The sequence below is a fragment of the Choloepus didactylus genome, chromosome X (genome assembly GCF_015220235.1).
Source record: "Choloepus didactylus isolate mChoDid1 chromosome X, mChoDid1.pri, whole genome shotgun sequence".
Classification (NCBI taxonomy): domain Eukaryota; kingdom Metazoa; phylum Chordata; class Mammalia; order Pilosa; family Megalonychidae; genus Choloepus; species Choloepus didactylus.
The window spans coordinates 12,944,543-12,961,083 of record NC_051334.1 but is presented as its reverse complement, the minus strand read 5'-3'; the positions used below and the strand labels follow the sequence as shown (position 1 = coordinate 12,961,083).

The 16,541-nt window shown below is 38.2% G+C and overlaps 1 protein-coding gene across 1 annotated transcript in view; it reads left to right on the top strand.

Moving 5' to 3' along the window:
- Positions 1 to 323: 323 nt before the first annotated feature.
- ACE2 (angiotensin I converting enzyme 2) overlaps positions 324 to 16,541 on the top strand; it is a 62,351-nt gene continuing 46,133 nt past the window's right edge. Inside the window, exons 1-2 of the mRNA XM_037822651.1 lie at positions 324 to 696; positions 1,350 to 1,638. Of these exons, the coding sequence (XP_037678579.1) occupies positions 1,456 to 1,638 (183 nt within the window). The 5' untranslated portion in view covers positions 324 to 696; positions 1,350 to 1,455. The remainder of the gene's footprint in view (positions 697 to 1,349; positions 1,639 to 16,541) is intronic.

The following is a 16,541-nucleotide window of genomic DNA, read 5'->3' as shown; positions in this document are numbered from 1 at the left end:
AGTTAAGTATCCCTCTGCCTCTCTTTACATCTCCATTATTGCTCTTAGCCTGTTGATTACAACTTAGTTAAGTGCCTGTATTCCAGAATCAGATCGCATGGATTCATGTCCTGACTTCACCACTTACTAACTGAGTGAGGTTTGGCAATTTGTTGACGCTCCCTTAGCCTCGGCTTCATCATCTATAAAATGGCGAGAATACTATTTACCCCTAGGTTGGTTGTGATACTTAAATGAGATAATACAATGTAAAGCACTGTGAACGGTGTTGCATTATTTTTTATTTTTTCCTGTTCATTATTTTTTTCCTGTTCTCCCGTAAGATATACAACTTTGGAGCAAAGGGAAGTAGTGGAAGCTTTTTAAATTAATGCTCGATTAGTGTCATTTCACCTGAACTTGGAAGACTTGTTTTTCTGGGTGAAGATTTCCTGTATGAAGGTTTCACAATCACAGTCAAGCAGGCCCATGAGCCGGGCCAATTAAAGTGGCTCCTTTCTTTTATCCACAACATTCATGCCTACCACCAAGCCAGTTCCTGAGATTTGACAGGATGAACACTGAAATCTCTTTGAATTCTGTGTTGCCCTGACACTATGGCTGTGGATGATAAGAACCTGACATGGATGCCTTTTGGATTTCACACCATGCAGAGGCATTCTCACTTTCTTGTGACTTCAGCTGAGGTTTGAACAGGTAAGTGAAAGAGAAGGAGGCACACAATGAGGTCTGTCATAGAATCAGTGCTTAACATGGTCATCTTAGAAATAGAAAATGAGACTTTTTAAAGTTTTCCCAAGCCAGGCTAGGAGAGTTAACTTGTGGAGTGGAGGGTTTTCTTAGATTTTTAAAAAAATGGCCATGGAAATTAAAGTGATTAGAATAAAAAAACACTGAATTCCGTAAAGACAAGAGTAGAGTAATTTTTTAGGAAGGGAAGGTGCTCTGAAGGAGAGGGCTTCTGTGAATATGAGCTTGAAATAAAAAGAAAGGAGAGATAACTGATTCTTAGTGGAATTGTCTGAAAAATATATTAGCACCAACATTACCCTGTGGTCCTGAATTCTAGGCCTCTTTGGTCACTGTAAAATTATATCACCTTGGGTATATCTTTAACAGCTTTTTAGGAACATATTAACCAAATGTAAAATTTTTTATTTGGTCATAAAGTGCTAGGAGAGCTATGGTCTCTAGGATTAATGAATAACATTTGTTTATTTGATTTCCTTTAACAAATCATTCTAAAATCTGTTTATGTGTCTGTCCTCTCCAAGATGAACTCTATATTGGTTCAGCAGATTGTTTACTGTTTTTTCAATTTTTTTTTTTTTTTGGTCTTCCCTGCTCAGTGCCCAACCCAAGTTCAAAGGCTGACGATGAGATAGAAAAACTCACGAGGAGGTTTTACTCTAGGGAAACTTGTTCAGTGGATGGGACCTTTGCACACAGGGAAAGATGTCAGGCTCTTCCTGGCTCCTTCTCAGCTTCGTTGCTGTAACTGCTGCTCAGTCCACTGAGGAACTGGCCAAGACATTTTTGGATACATTTAACCAACAAGCCGAAGACCTGTCTCATCAACATGCACTTGCTTCTTGGGATTATAACACCAATATAACAGACGAGAATGCCCTAAAGATGGTGAGTTCTCAAGGCTTTATAGGAGTATTTGTTGCTTCTTAAAGATTAGATTACTACCCATAAAACTGGAAAAGGAAATCAAATAAATGCTCTTAGCTGTGAGATTGGATGTATGCCTCCGTATCTCTGATTCTGGAGTCCCAGATGACTACACTTAATTGACTTTTGGGTTCATTTGGAAAATTGTTACAAAATGATTTGCTAGTCTCATTCCAAATTCTTGGAAACCAGTGAACATATTTTATAAAGTTCACCACCATAATTCTCATCATGGTCAGGGTTTCAAAATGTTTCATAGAAATGTCATCAATTATTGAGTTAATAATTTCCCCAAGCCTACAATATCAACAGGAATATCTAAAAACTCTACAAATGATACATTAACTGAAAAATGCAACTGGAGGCTTAGTGAAAGAGCTAGCTAGTAAATAAGCTAACCATGGGAAGGGTGAAGCTGTACTTGGGAATTCCTTCCGTCATTGTCATGGAGCTCTGAGGGGCTTCCAAAGGTCACAGAATCCATCCAGAGCCCTCCAAAAAAGACTTTTATTAAACCATTTCTAACATTATCAATATGCCCTGGGAAAGGAAGATGCTTTGTTTGAAAAGTGCAAGGATTTAGGAATTTGTTCTCTCACAGACCCAAAAAGTGGTATCCTTATGCATTTAAGTAATAGAAAATTGAACAACATTATTTAAGAAACAATTTTTATGGTGCTAGTGCTAGCAATATATTCCTTCAAAAATATGGTTCAGAAGCATAATATTCCAAACTATTAGTGGGTTGCATGTCTACATTGAATTACTATCATTCATTGGGCAGAGCAAATCTGAGACCTACAACTTCATTTGACATCCCCTAGAGAATTTTTCTATTTTTATAAAGCTCAGAGAAATATAGGAGATGTGGAGCTGTCATAGGAAAGGTTTTTTTCTTGACTCATATTTTGATCTTACCTTTCTTTGCCTTTTCATTGTTGTTTTTCCTCAGTTTTCATTTGATCTTAATTGGACTTGACTATAGTATATTGTGTATTTGTTTTCATTCTTAGCCGAATGGCCCCATGATTGGTGGAGAAGGGATACTAGCATTGTGCCTAAGAGTTCTGGGGCCAGCCTGCCTAGATTCAAATCCCAGCTCCACCACTTTCTAGCTCTGTGAACTTGAGCTAGTTAATTAACCTTTCTTCACCTTTGTTTTTTCGTCTGTGAAAAAGAAGACAATACTCAAATTGACTCATAGGGTTGCTGTGAAGACTGAATTAATACACAAAGCCACCAAAATAGTGCTTGATGCCTGCGAGCACGGGAGAACAATAAGACATCATTGTGATTAGTGTGAGAGGGAGTTATGATTGCTGAAGAGGCATGTAACAGTTCTGTTGAGCTGTTAGAAGGCATGTTATGGAATAAGATCTAATGATGTTTGCTGAAATTGTCTTTATGCCAAGAATGGAAGGGCATAAATCATGCAGTGCAGCTAAAGTGCATGAAAGTATGGGTAATTTAAAGGAAAAGTAAAAATATTTAAATGCAAGAAGCAAGCAGGGGGCTGATCCCTTCTTCCTCAAGCAGTGGTGAAGGGTGCATTAGTGCACTTAAGTGCACGTGAGTGGGTTTACCTGGGGAGGGAGGCAGTTGTGGGGAGGGGGTAGCTCTTCCTTTTATTCTCTGGTCACATGTATTGAGAGCCCCTGATGCTTCACTCTGGATTCAAATCTTGGCTCTGACTCTTACAAGCTGCAAGATCTTGGGCAAATTTCTTACCTTCTTTGAATCCCAGTTTCCTCATCTGTAAAATGAAATGATTAAAATAGTAGTAATAGAGTATATACTCTACAGGATTATTGAGGGGGTTTATATATATATGGGTGTGTGTTGAATATATATTAAATATGATATATATGTTGAAACTTGATATTGTGCCTGGCACTTAGCCATCTCTGCATCAATGTTGGCTGTTATTAGAATTCAGAGATTTCTATTCTGGAAAGCTCACAGTGTCACTGCATGATCTCAGATGGACAGTTCTAAAATAAGGATTTACCTGTTAAAAGTCAGAGCTGGGGCAACTGGAAGTTTCCCACTTCTGGAGGCCGTTCTGAGATTCGTGGAATGCGTGCAAGGGAAGATAAACTTGAGGGCAATATGGTTCCCAGAAGCAGCCATAGGTTCTTTCCTTTACCTGCCCCTTGACTTGTAGGCAATAGAGAACCCAGGAGGAAAAATTGAGAAATATCAATTTCCATCTGCATGTCTTGATAGGAAGCCTTTCCTGCACAAAGGGGAGAATTTGTTTCAATAAACTTACGTACTGCTGACTTCACCCTATGTTTCATCACAGACTGGCATCTGTTCTTCTAAGACATGCACTGACTCGCTGAATTAAAAATCATGTGGATTTATTTTAGTGAGACTATCTGATGATATAGTTTATCTGTCTTCTTTGGGATTAACTATAAATGAAATTCTTGGGTAGAGAAAATAGCTTGTTCTGTAATCTCCAGTCTTTAACATTTGCTGAGCAATAACCTACTCTTAGCTGAAAATAAGTAAAAGATATGAAGTTATCATTAATATTTTTAAGCCCATTTTATTTTTCATCTTGGCTTTGTGATATTTACAAAGAAGTCTTGCAAATTCTGAAAAAACATCTCCAATAAAATAAATATTTATAATATATCATCAAGCAGGTTTTTGGAAGATCATGTATTAATACATATAGACAAGTGTTTGGAATAAATGATCCAAACCGTGACCAAAGCATAATTTTGCCACCAAGCATGGTGATACATAGTAAGATTATGTAAATTAAAACTGGTCTAGAAAATCCAGGTTGTATATATTTGCCCATGCCTGAGAGCTGATGAACCATCAGAAATCACTTTTGACTCAAGAAAATGACCTAGAAGTTATTGAGGATTGCCCCCCACCCCACCCCCCACCCCGCTGAAGACTTCAACTCCATTGCTTTCCCTGACCACAAAGGCTAAGATCACCCAGAAGTTTCGGGAAATAAAACAGAAGACATTGTCCCATGCCTGTAGGAACGCAATGCTGGTGGCCATGCTTTAAAGAAGAATTTTAGAGATGAAGACTCTCCCCCCAAAAGAGCAACTGGAATAACTAAAGGGATCAGAGGGGTTTGGGAGGGAAAGCAGAAGCAGATTTAGCTGCACAAAACATGACTTCAAAAGGAGTAAAAAATTAGTCTGAGATGGAACAGGAATGGATAGTGTTCACAGATTTGGTATTGACCAAATCTCTTGACACTAGAAAAGTGTCTCTGAAAGCCCAAAAGAGATAATTTAGCATAAATAGAAGGAAGTGCCATTTGCAATACAGGTGGTAAAACTGATAAAACTGGGCCATTATTTAAGCTAAAAATGTGAGATGTTGAAACTATAAGTAAATTTTAGGAGTATTTAAGCAAATATTTGGATTATAGATCCACTGTGGGTAAAGAAGTGTGATAAATTGCATTGATGGCCCCAGTTTTTCACCTTCCCTATAGTAATGTCCAGTGTCATGTCACTTTGCAGTGCCATCCCATTGAAGTCCATGTGACTCTGTCCCTCACTATGTGACAGGGAGGGCAGTCTGGTGGGCAGGAACTGGTGCATGCCAGATAACTGCATAAAAGAACATTAATTTAATTTTGGCCAAATCCTTTGGTTTGGAGCAGACCCATGGTGGTTTATTTTTTCTACCCACCCCCACCTTCCTTGGATTATTATGAAGTAAATCCAAGACTCTCTATTTTTATGTGCAAATATTTCACTTGTAGTTCTCAAAGACAAGAATTTTTTGAACAATCTTAATAACTATATTGTTGAAAAATTAGCATTAATTCCTCAGTGTCATCAAATATGTAGTCAATATTCAGATGTATCTAATAAGGTCCTCTGCTTCCAATCGTTTTGATGGGTGTTGCTTAAGTCCTCCCCACTCATATTTTGTTGTTTTTGCAGTTTATTTGTGGAAAAATTGGGTTGTTGGTCTTATAGAATTTCCCACTTTCTGGATTTGTTGACTGTTTCCCCATAATATTGTTTAACGTGCTCTTTTGTCCCCTGTGTTTCCTGTAAATGTATAAATCTAGGGCAGAGGTCAGCCAACATTTTTGGGAAAGGTCCAGATAGTAACTATTTTAGGTTTTGCTGGAATACTCAGCACTGCAGTTGTAACTCAAAAGCAGCCATAGACAATACATAAATGGTTGTGATTGTGTTCCAGTAAAACTTTATTTACAAAAATAGGTGGTGGGCACACTTCTGATCTAGAGGCTTGATCAGATTCATTTTTCACTTGTGAATTATTTAATAGGTGTGGAGACTGAATGCACACTACTTTCATAGTGCAAGAATATTGAGCCAAGAAATTAACATAAAAACTGGTTCAGGTCCCTAGAGCTCTGGAAAAAGAAGCAAATTTAAAAATCTACAGGACCCTTTTATAACCCAAAGCTGAAAGCACCCCTACTTCATATTATAGACAAAATAAATTTAATGTACATTAGTGATTAAATAGGAAAAGCAAAACTTTAGGTACCTATCTTAATGATTTTTGGTTAGGAATGGTTTATTAAATAAAGTACAAAAGGATAAAGCTGTAAAGGAAAATACTGATCAAATCAATTGCATTAAATTTAAAAACAAATTTCTATGCATCAAAAAGACATCATAAGCACAATGAAAAGACAAGAAACAGACCCGGTTAAAACATTTGTAATGCATGTAAATAACAAAGGATTATAAAAAGAAATTTACTAAGTGATAAGAAAAAGACAAAAATCCACTAGAAAAATCAGCAAAAGATATGAGCAGCAAATTAATATAGGAGATTTGAATGGATGTGTGTGTGTGTCTCCATATATGTCTCTTCATCTCTTTCTCACTCTCTCCATATATATAGTTATAATTATATAAGCTCAAATTTATGTGTGTTTAACCTCATTAATAATCAGGGGGATACCATTATAATAATAGCAGGATACCAGTAATGAGATAAAATCAGATTTACCAACATTTAACAATATCCATTAAAGTTGAAATGGGCAGGCAGCAACGTCAACCCATCAATTCCACTTTTAGGAATTCCCCACCTGGAGAGCTTCAGATATGTGCTCAAGGAACTTTTACTTGAGTTGAATCCTATGAAATTTCTGTATTTTCAGGGCAAAATTATATATTATCATATTAGCAATTTTGCATGTTTCAACCTAATACAAGGATGTGTATGGTTAAAAAATATGTAATACCTGAAACAGGAAACACACTAAATATTCATAGATGAAAAATTCTTAAATAAACTTGGACTTGGTCATACATTTAAATGTTATATAGCAGTTAAAAAGAAAAAATCATATATACATTAAAAACATAAAATATAATAATGAGTGAAAAACACAGAGGGGTTTTATTTTATTTCTTAGAAAAGAAAAAACTGTGAATCAAATATTGTGAGATGTCAGCATTTATTAAGTCTAAGTGGGGTTTTTATATTTCTTATATTATTCATACTATCTTTTTTTAATCTTCATTTTATTGAGATATATTCACATACCACGCAGTCATACAAAACAAATCGTACATTCGATTGTTCACAGTACCATTACATAGTTGTACATTCATCACCTAAATCAATCCCTGACACCTTCATTAGCACACACACAAAAATAACAAGAATAATAATTAAAGTGAAAAAGAGCAATTGAAGTAAAAAAGAACACTGGGTACCTTTGTCTGTTTGTTTGTTTGTTTCCTTCCCCTATTTTTCTACTCATCCATCCATAAACTAGACAAAGTGGAGTGTGGTCCTTATGGCTTTCCCAATCCCATTGTCACCCCTCATAAGCTACATTTTTATACAACTGTCTTCGAGATTCATGGGTTCTGGGTTGTAGTTTGATAGTTTCAGGTATCCACCACCAGCTACCCCAATTCTTTAGAACCTAAAAAGGGTTGTCTAAATTGTGCGTAAGAGTGCCCACCAGAGTGACCTCTCGGCGCCTATTGGAATCTCTCTGCCACTGAAGCTTATTTCATTTCCTTTCACATCCCCCTTTTGGTCAGGAAGATGTTCTCCGTCCCACGATGCCAGGTCTACATTCCTCCCCGGGAGTCATATTCCACGTTGCCAGGGAGATTCACTCCCCTGGGTGTCTGATCCCACGTAGGGGGGAGGGCAGTGATTTCACCGTTTAAGTTGGCTTAGCTAGAGAGAGAGGGCCACATCTGAGCAACGAAGAGGCATTCGGGAGGAGGCTCTTAGGCACAATTATAGGGAGGCCTAGCCTCTCCTTTGCAGCAACCGTCTTCCCAAGGGTAAAACCTATGGTAGAGGGCTCAACCCATCAAACCACCAGTGCCCTATGTCTGTGGTCATGTTAGCAACCATCAAGGTGGGGTAGGCCAATACCCCTGCATTCTCCACAGGCTCCTCAAGGGGGCACTACATATTTTTTTCCCTGTTTTTCTTTTTTCTTTTAACTTTTTTTCTTTTTTTAATCAACTGTATGAAAAAAAAATTAAAAAACAAACAAAAACAAACAAAAAAAAACATACAATAAAAGAACATTTCAAAGAGACCATAACAAGGGAGTAAGAAAAAGACAACTAACCTAAGATAACTGCTTTCTTCCAACCTGTTCCTACTTTACCCCAAGAAAGTTACCTAATATAGCAATATTTCTGTGAACTTGTTCCTACTATATCCATCAGAAATTAACAGACCATAGTCATTCCTGGGCATCCCCGGAACGTTAAATAGCTTATCTGTTCTTCTTGGATTATTGTTCCCCTTTCCTTAATTGCTCTCTATTGCTAGTTCCCCTACATTCTACATTATAAACCATTTGTTTTACATTTTTCAAAGTTCACATTAGTGGTAGCATATAATATTTCTCTTTTTGTGCCTGGCTTATTTCGCTCAGCATTATGTCTTCAAGGTTCATCCATGTTGTCATGTTTCACGAGATCGTTCCTTCTTACTGCCGCGTAGTATTCCATCGTGTGTATATACCACATTTTATTTATCCACTCATCTGTTGAAGGACATTTGGGTTGTTTCCATCTCTTGGCAATTGTGAATAATGCTGCTATGAACATTGGCGTGCAGATATCTGTTCGTGTCACTGCTTTCCGATCTTCCGGGTATATACCGAGAAGTGCAATCACTGGATCGAATGGTAACTCTATATCTAGTTTTCTAAGGAGCTGCCAGACTGACTTCCAGAGTGGCTGAACCATTATACAGTCCCACCAACAATGAATAAGAGTTCCAATTTCTCCACATCCCCTCCAGCATTTGTAGTTTCCTGTTTGTTTAATGGCAGCCACTCTAATTGGTGTTAGATGGTATCTCATTGTGGTCTTAATTTGCATCTCTCTAATAGCTAGTGAAGCTGAACATTTTTTCATGTGTTTCTTGGCCATTTGTATTTCCTCTTCAGAGAACTGTCTATTCATATCTTTTGCCCATTTTATAATTGGGCTGTCTGTACTATTGTCATTGAGTTGTAGGATTTCTTTATAAATGCAAGATATCAGTCTTTTGTCAGATACATGGTTTCCAAAAATTTTTTACCTTTTTGAGAAATTCCTTTGAGGTGCAGAAACTTCTAAGCTTGTGGAGTTCCCATTTATCTATTTTTTCTTTTGTTGCTTGTGCTTTGGGTGTAAAGTCTAGGAAGTGGCCGCCTACTACAAGGTCTTGAAGATGTTTTCCTACATTATCTTCTAGGAGTTTTATGGTACTTTCTTTTATATTGAGATCTTTGATCCATTTTGAGTTAATTTTTGTGTAGGGGGTGAGGTAGGGGTCCTCTTTCATTCTTTTGGATATGGATATCCAACTCTCCCAGCCCCATTTGTTGAAAAGACCATTATGACTCAGTTCAGTGACTTTGGGGGCCTTATCAAAGATCAGTCGGCCATAGATCTGGGGGTCTATCTCCGAATTCTCAATTTGATTCCATTGATCTATATGTCTATCTTTGTGCCAGTACCATGCTGTTTTGACTACTGTGGCTTTATAATAAGCTTCAAAGTCAGGCAGTGTAAGTCCTCCCACTTCGTTTTTCTTTTTTAGAGTGTCTTTAGCAATTCGAGGCATCTTCCCTTTCCAAATAAATTTGATAGCTAGCTTTCCAAGTCTGCAAAGTAGGTTGTTGGAATTTTGATTGGGATTGCATTGAATCTGTAGATGAGTTTGGGTAGAATTGACATCTTAATGACATTTAGCCTTCCTATCCATGAACATGGAATATTTTTCCATCTTTTAAGGTCCCCTTCTATTTCTTTTAGTAGAGTTACGTAGTTTTCTTTGTATAGGTCTTTTACATCTTTGGTTAAGTTTATTCCTAGGTAGTTGATTTTTTTAGTTGCTATTGAAAATGGTATCTATTTCTTGAGTGTCTCTTCAGTTTGTTCATTCATAGCATATAGAAACATTACTGACTTATGTGCATTAATCTTGTATCCCGCTACTTTGCTAAATTTGTTTATTAGCTCTAGTAGCTGTATCGTTGATTTCTCGGGGTTTTCCAGTTATAAGATCATATCATCTGCAAACAATGACAATTTTACTTCTTCTTTTCCAATTTGGATGCCTTTTATTTCTTTGTCTGGCCGGACTGCCCTGGCTAGCACTTCCAGCACAATGTTGAATAACAGTGGTGACAGCGGGCATCCTTGTCTTGTTCCTGATCTTAGAGGGAAGGCTTTCAGTCTCTCACCATTGAGTACTATGCTGGCTGTGGCTTTTTCATATATGCTCTTTATCATATTGAGGAAGCTTCCTTCAATTCCTACCTTTTGAAGTGTTTTTATCAAAAACGGATGTTGGATTTTGTCAAATGCTTTTTCAGCATCTATTGAGATGCTCATTTGATTTTTCCCTTTCGAATTTTTAATGTGTTGTAATACATTGATTGATTTTCTTATGTTGAACCATCCATGCATGCCTGGAATGAACCCCACTTGGTCATGGTGTATGATTTTTTTAATGTGTCTTTGGATTCGATTTGCAAGTATTTTGTTGAGGATTTTTGCATCTACATCCATTAGGGAGATTGGCCAGTAGTTTTCCTTTTTTGTAGCATCTTCGCCTGGTTTTGGTATTAGATTGATGTTAGCTTCATAAAATGAGTTAGGTAGTGTTCCATTTTCTTCAATGTTTTGAAAGAGTTTGAGTAAGATTGGTGTCAGTTCTTTCTGGAAAGTTTGGTAGAATTCCCCTGTGAAGCCATCTGGCCCTGGGCATTTATTTGTGGGAAGATTTTTGATGACTGATTGGATCTCTTTGCTTGTGATGGGTTGATTGAGGTCTTCTATTTCTTCTGTGGTCAGTCTAGGTTGTTCATATGTTTCGAGGAAATTGTCCATTTCCTCTACATTATCCAGTTTGTTGCCATACAGTTGTTCATAGTATCCACTTATAATTTTTTTAATTTCTTCAGGATCCGCAGTTATGTCACCTTTTTCATTCATTATTTTGTTTATATGGGTCTTCTCTGTTTTTGATTTTGTCAGTCTAGCTAGGGGCTTGTCAATCTTGTTGATCTTCTCAAAGAACCAACTTTGGGTAATATTTATCCTCTCTTGTTTTTTTTGTTCTTTATGTCATTTATTTCTGCTTTAATCCTTGTTATTTCTTTTCTTCTACTTGGTTTAGGATTGGTTTGCTGTTCATTTTCTAGCTTCTTCAGTTGATCCATTAGTTCTTTGATTTTGGCTCTTTCTTCCTTTTTTAATATATGCGTTTAGTGCTTTAAATTTCCCCCTCAGTACTGCTTTTGCTGCATCCCATAGGTTTTGGTATGTTGTGTCCTCATTTTCATTCGTCTCTATATATTTAGCAATTTCTCTTGCCATTTCTTCTTTAACCCACTGATTGTTTAGGAGTGTGTTGTTTAACCTCCAGGTATTTGTGAATTTTCTAAGTCTCTGATGGTTATTGACTTCTAATTGTATTCCATTGTGGTCAGAGAATGTGCTTTGAATAATTTCAATCTTTTTAAATTTACTGAGGTTTGTTTTATGTCCCAGCATATGATCTATTCTGGAGAAAGTTCCGTGAGCACTAGAAAAGTATGTGTATCCTGGTGATTTGGGATGTAATGTTCTATATATGTCTGTTAAAGCCAATTCATTTATCAGATTGTTTAGGTTTTCAATTTCCTTATTGGTCTTCTGTCTGGTTGATCTATCTATAGGAGAGAGTGATGTGTTGAAGTCTCCCACAATTATTGTGGAAACATCAATTGCTTCCTTTAGTTTTGCCAGTGTTTCTCTCATGTATTTTGTGGCACCTTGATTGGGTGCATAGACATTTATGATTGTTATTTCTTCTTGTTGAATTGCCCCTTTTATTAGTATGTAGTGGCCTTCTTTGTCTCTCAAAACATCCCTGCATTTAAAGTCTACTTTATCTGAGATTAGTATTGCTACACCTGCTTTCTTTTGGCTGTAGCTTGCATGAAATATTTTTTTCCATCCTTTCACTTTCAATTTCTTTGTGTCCCTGTGTCTAAGATGAGTCTCTTGTATGCAACATATTGATGGTTCATTTTTTTTGATCCATTCTGCGAATCTATATCTTTTAATTGGGGAGTTTAATCCATTTACATTCAACGTTATAACCGTGAAGGCATTTCTTGAATCAGCCATCTTATCCTTTGGTTTATGTTTGTCATATCTATTTTTCCCCTCTCTCTATTAATATCCTTTATTGTACCCATACTGAATCTCTTTAGTACTGAACCTTTCTCCAAGTCTCTCTGTCCTTTCTTTGTTTCTCTGTCTGTAGGGCTCCCTTTAGTATCACCAGTAGGGCAGGTCTCTTGTTAGCAAATTCACTCAGCATTTGTTTGTCTGTGAAAAATTTAAGCTCTCCCTCAAATTTGAAGGAGAGCTTTGCTGGATAAAGTATTCTTGGTTGGAAATTTTTCTCACTCAGAATTTTAAATATATCGTGCCACTGCCTTCTTGCCTCCATGGTGGCTGCTGAGTAGTCACTACTTAGTCTTATGCTGTTTCCTTTGTATGTGGTGAATTGCTTTTCTCTTGCTGCTTTCAGAACTTGCTCCTTCTCTTCCGTGTTTGACAGTGTGATCAGAATATGTCTTGGAGTGGGTTTATTTGGATTTATTCTATTTGGAGTTTGCTGAGCATTTATGATTTGTGTATTTATGTTGTTTAGAAGATTTGGGAAGTTTTCCCCAACAATTTCTTTGAATACTCTTCCTAGACCTTCACCCTTTTCTTCCCCTTCTGGAACACCAATGAGTCTTATATTAGGACGTTTTATATTATCTATCATATCCCTGAGGTCCGTTTCGTTTTTTTCAATTTTTTTCCCCATTCTTTCTTTTATGCTTTCATTTTCCATTCTGTCATCTTCCAGGTCACTGATTCGTTGTTCAACTTCCTCTAGTCTTGTACTATGAGTGTCCAGAATCTTTTTAATTTGGTCAACAGTTTCTTTAATTTCCATAAGATCATCTATTTTTTTATTTAGTCTTGCAATGTCTTCTTTATGCTCTTCTAGGGTCTTCTTGATATCCTTTGTATCCCGTACTATGGTCTCATTGTTCATCTTTAGTTCTTTGAGTAGCTGCTCTAGGTGTTGTGTCTCTTCTGATCTTTTGATTTGGGTGCTTGGGCTTGGGCTATCCATATCGTCTGGTTTTTTCATATGCTTTATAATTTTCTGTTGTTTTTGGCCTCTTGGCATTTGCTGAACTTGATAGGGTTCTTTTAGGATTTGTAGACCAATTGAAGTCCTTATCTCTAGTTTATCAGATCTGCAGCTTCATGGAGTACACTTTCTCTAACTAACCAGCAGGTGGCGTCCACGAGCCACCTGTTCTCCACAAGCCAGTTCTCCCCTGCTTTGCCTTTGTGGTGAGTGGGGGAGTGAGTCTTGTGGGGTCCAATTGGTGTACCAAGCTTGCATGTGTAGTTGGTGTTGCCCACCCTGTATATGGGGCGTGTTTCTGGGCAGTCAGGGAGTGGGGGTGGCTCTAACAATCAAATCTCCCTGGTGATCCTGGAGTTTTAAAGCTGCTGCAATAATCTAATCCTTCAGTTCAGTCCTGCCACAGTTTGTCTCTGCCACTGACCCACAAGTCCTTGGTATTGGCGTATGGCTCCTGAGACTTGCGAGTGGGTCCCTCTTCCAGGCCGTGCACCCCCTGGTCCTCTGTTGAGGGATGACTGTGCTATGTCACAGGTGAGTGCCGTCCCCCCAGGGCGGTTCTGGGCTGCTGGGCTGTGTAGGGAGGCTCCCAGTCTGCTGAAATGATGGCTGAATGGGGCTTTGTTAATTCACACTGCTCCACCTTCCCAACTCTGGGACTATCAGCTGAGGTTGCAGGGAAGGCTAATGTCCACGCCCAGTTTTGTGGTGTGTGCCTGTTATTTGAAGCACTTCCGTCACACTGGGTTGTCTGGGGCAGCTCTGGGCTATGGGGCTGGCGATGGGCAGGAGTGTTTCCTGTCCACCAGGATGATGGCTGTGAGCGGACACCCCCCTTTTCTTGGGAAGTTGTGGTGTTTAGTGAATTTTCTCAGCCACTGGATTATTGCCTTTTGTCTCAGAGCTCTCTTAGTTCTGCTCTTGTCTTTACCTGCCCAAATTGCAAGTCTTTGAAGCTTTCTGTATTGGGCTTCTTAGAGTAATTGTTTTAGAAAAAGAAAAAAGGATTAAAAAAAAAAAAAAGGGCCCTCCTCACAGATCTAATGGGTTATTGAAATGCTAAGAGACAAAGCAATTAGGACCATTAAGGAAAGGTCCACAGGGCAGAGAGATCAGCTTTTCTTTGGGATTTATTTGCATATGAGCCTCAGGGCCTGAGCTCTGCCCTTCCGCTTTCTATGTTCACTAGAACTCCAAAAATCCTCTGCTTTTATTTTGGAATTTTTCATGCTGTTTTTTTTTTTCTATGCCTTTCTCCTCTCTGCTGGGCTGGCTGCTCTCAGATTCTCTGGTGTCTGGTCGCAGTCTATCTATGGTTGGAGTTTGGATCGGTAGAATGAGTTTCCGATAAGGGCTGCCACTCTATTTCTCCCTTCTCCTTCCCGGAGCTGACAGCCCCTCCTCCCACGGGACTGAGCCTGGCAGGGAGGGGTGCGGGTCCCCTGGCCACAAAAACTTACAGATTTCGCTGATCTCAGCCGTTCCACGTTTTCATGAGTGTTTTATGAATTATGCTCAAAGTCAGAGTGCTCTGTGGTGTCCAGTCCACGCAGTTCCTGGCTTTTTACCTACTTTCCTGGAGGAGTAACTAAAACACACAGCTCATCAGTCCGCCATCTTGCCCCGCCTCTTCCTATTCATGCTATCTTATGTTTTTGTTACGAAATACCTCAAACATGTACCTACTGGCAGGGCCCAGTGTCAGAGGTGAGTACTTAATTTTTCCCATAAGTGATAATTCAGAAAAAAATTGTTTGTAAGTCACATTCCCCCCTTCCATCTAAAATAAAGAAAAATAATTTTTGAATCCCAAGGGGAAAGGATGGAATTCATATCCTTGTAACTTAGATTACCTACCGTATTGACTAGAAGAATGTGCTTTTTAAAAATATGCAAGGATCTGAACATATTTGAAAAGTAACCAAGGCAGCTTTTGTCTTTGAACCTGATATGACTTTGAGAGCTCTATCTGGAAATTGGGCCAACATATGGGACCTGAGGGTGGCAGGTTCCCTGGGAGTTTGGTGGACCCCAAGGGACTAGCTGGATGAAAGATCCCATCTAGTGTTTCATCTTCTGTCTTCAGAGAACTCTCATACCTCCAGGGAAAGAAGTGGTTTAGATGTTGCTGAAAGTATAGCCTGGGTCAGGGGATGGTGAGCTACAGAAAAGAAGAGAATGAAATGTCACTACTTTAAATCTCAAACAGTTTATCACAGAGCATTGTAGCTGCTTAAATAAAATGATCACAGTTGAGGTGGAGACCACCAGACTGACGGTTTAATGCAAAGCTTGGATGAATACATTTAAAAACATAATGAAATCATTATAATTAATTTATGTGGGTGCTTAAGGCCAAAAAACAGCAGGGTATTTTTTGAATGTTTCAAAATATAATTTAGGATTTTATATTTTTGGTCCTTGAAATTACAAAGGATCTCTTGCAGAATGGGAATATGGTATCCACTACAGTTATAGGTAGGGGGCCAGAGAATGCTTTAATTCCCGGTGGTTGTCCCGAACAGTGTGTGTCTCGCCTTCAAACCCCCTGTCTATTGCTGCAGAATCTTTTGTGTTTTAGTTGCTGCTGTCCTGCCTTTGCCCAGATGCAGTGTGGGATGCCATCTATTTTGCCTGTAAGGGTTCCTTTGGAGCCCTGGAGCTGTGTAAACTGTGGTATACGTATTCATTTTATCCATAATTCAGGTTCAAAAATTATATAGAGCTATCGACCACCATCTAAATTATCTACTTGGTATGTATGAATTGCCTTTGACTCTCTGCATCACTTCTAAGCCATCTGTTTTATTTAGTTTTGGGAGCCCTGGGGTGAGGATACAGAATAAATTGTAGATAACATTAAAAAGAATATCTTGGAAAGGAACAGTATATCCTTAGGGGCCAAAATGCAAGGCAACATAAAGTAATTTTTTGGTGATATAAGGTATAACACTTGGAGGATGGGAGTGATAAATAAATCAAATCAGATGTCCTCATTTGAAGTTCCCACATGCAGTATATTTTAAAATGTTCTAAGACTGAGGACTTTGGGGGAATTGTGAGCTGTTACCACAGTATATTGAGAATAAGATTATTCTTATAATTTGGACTTAAAGTTTTACCAGAAATTTTGCTTGACAGTAAATCATCCTGGTTTGGGTGAAGAAGGTTAGGACTTGAGAGGTGAGTGGTGAGTTGCATAG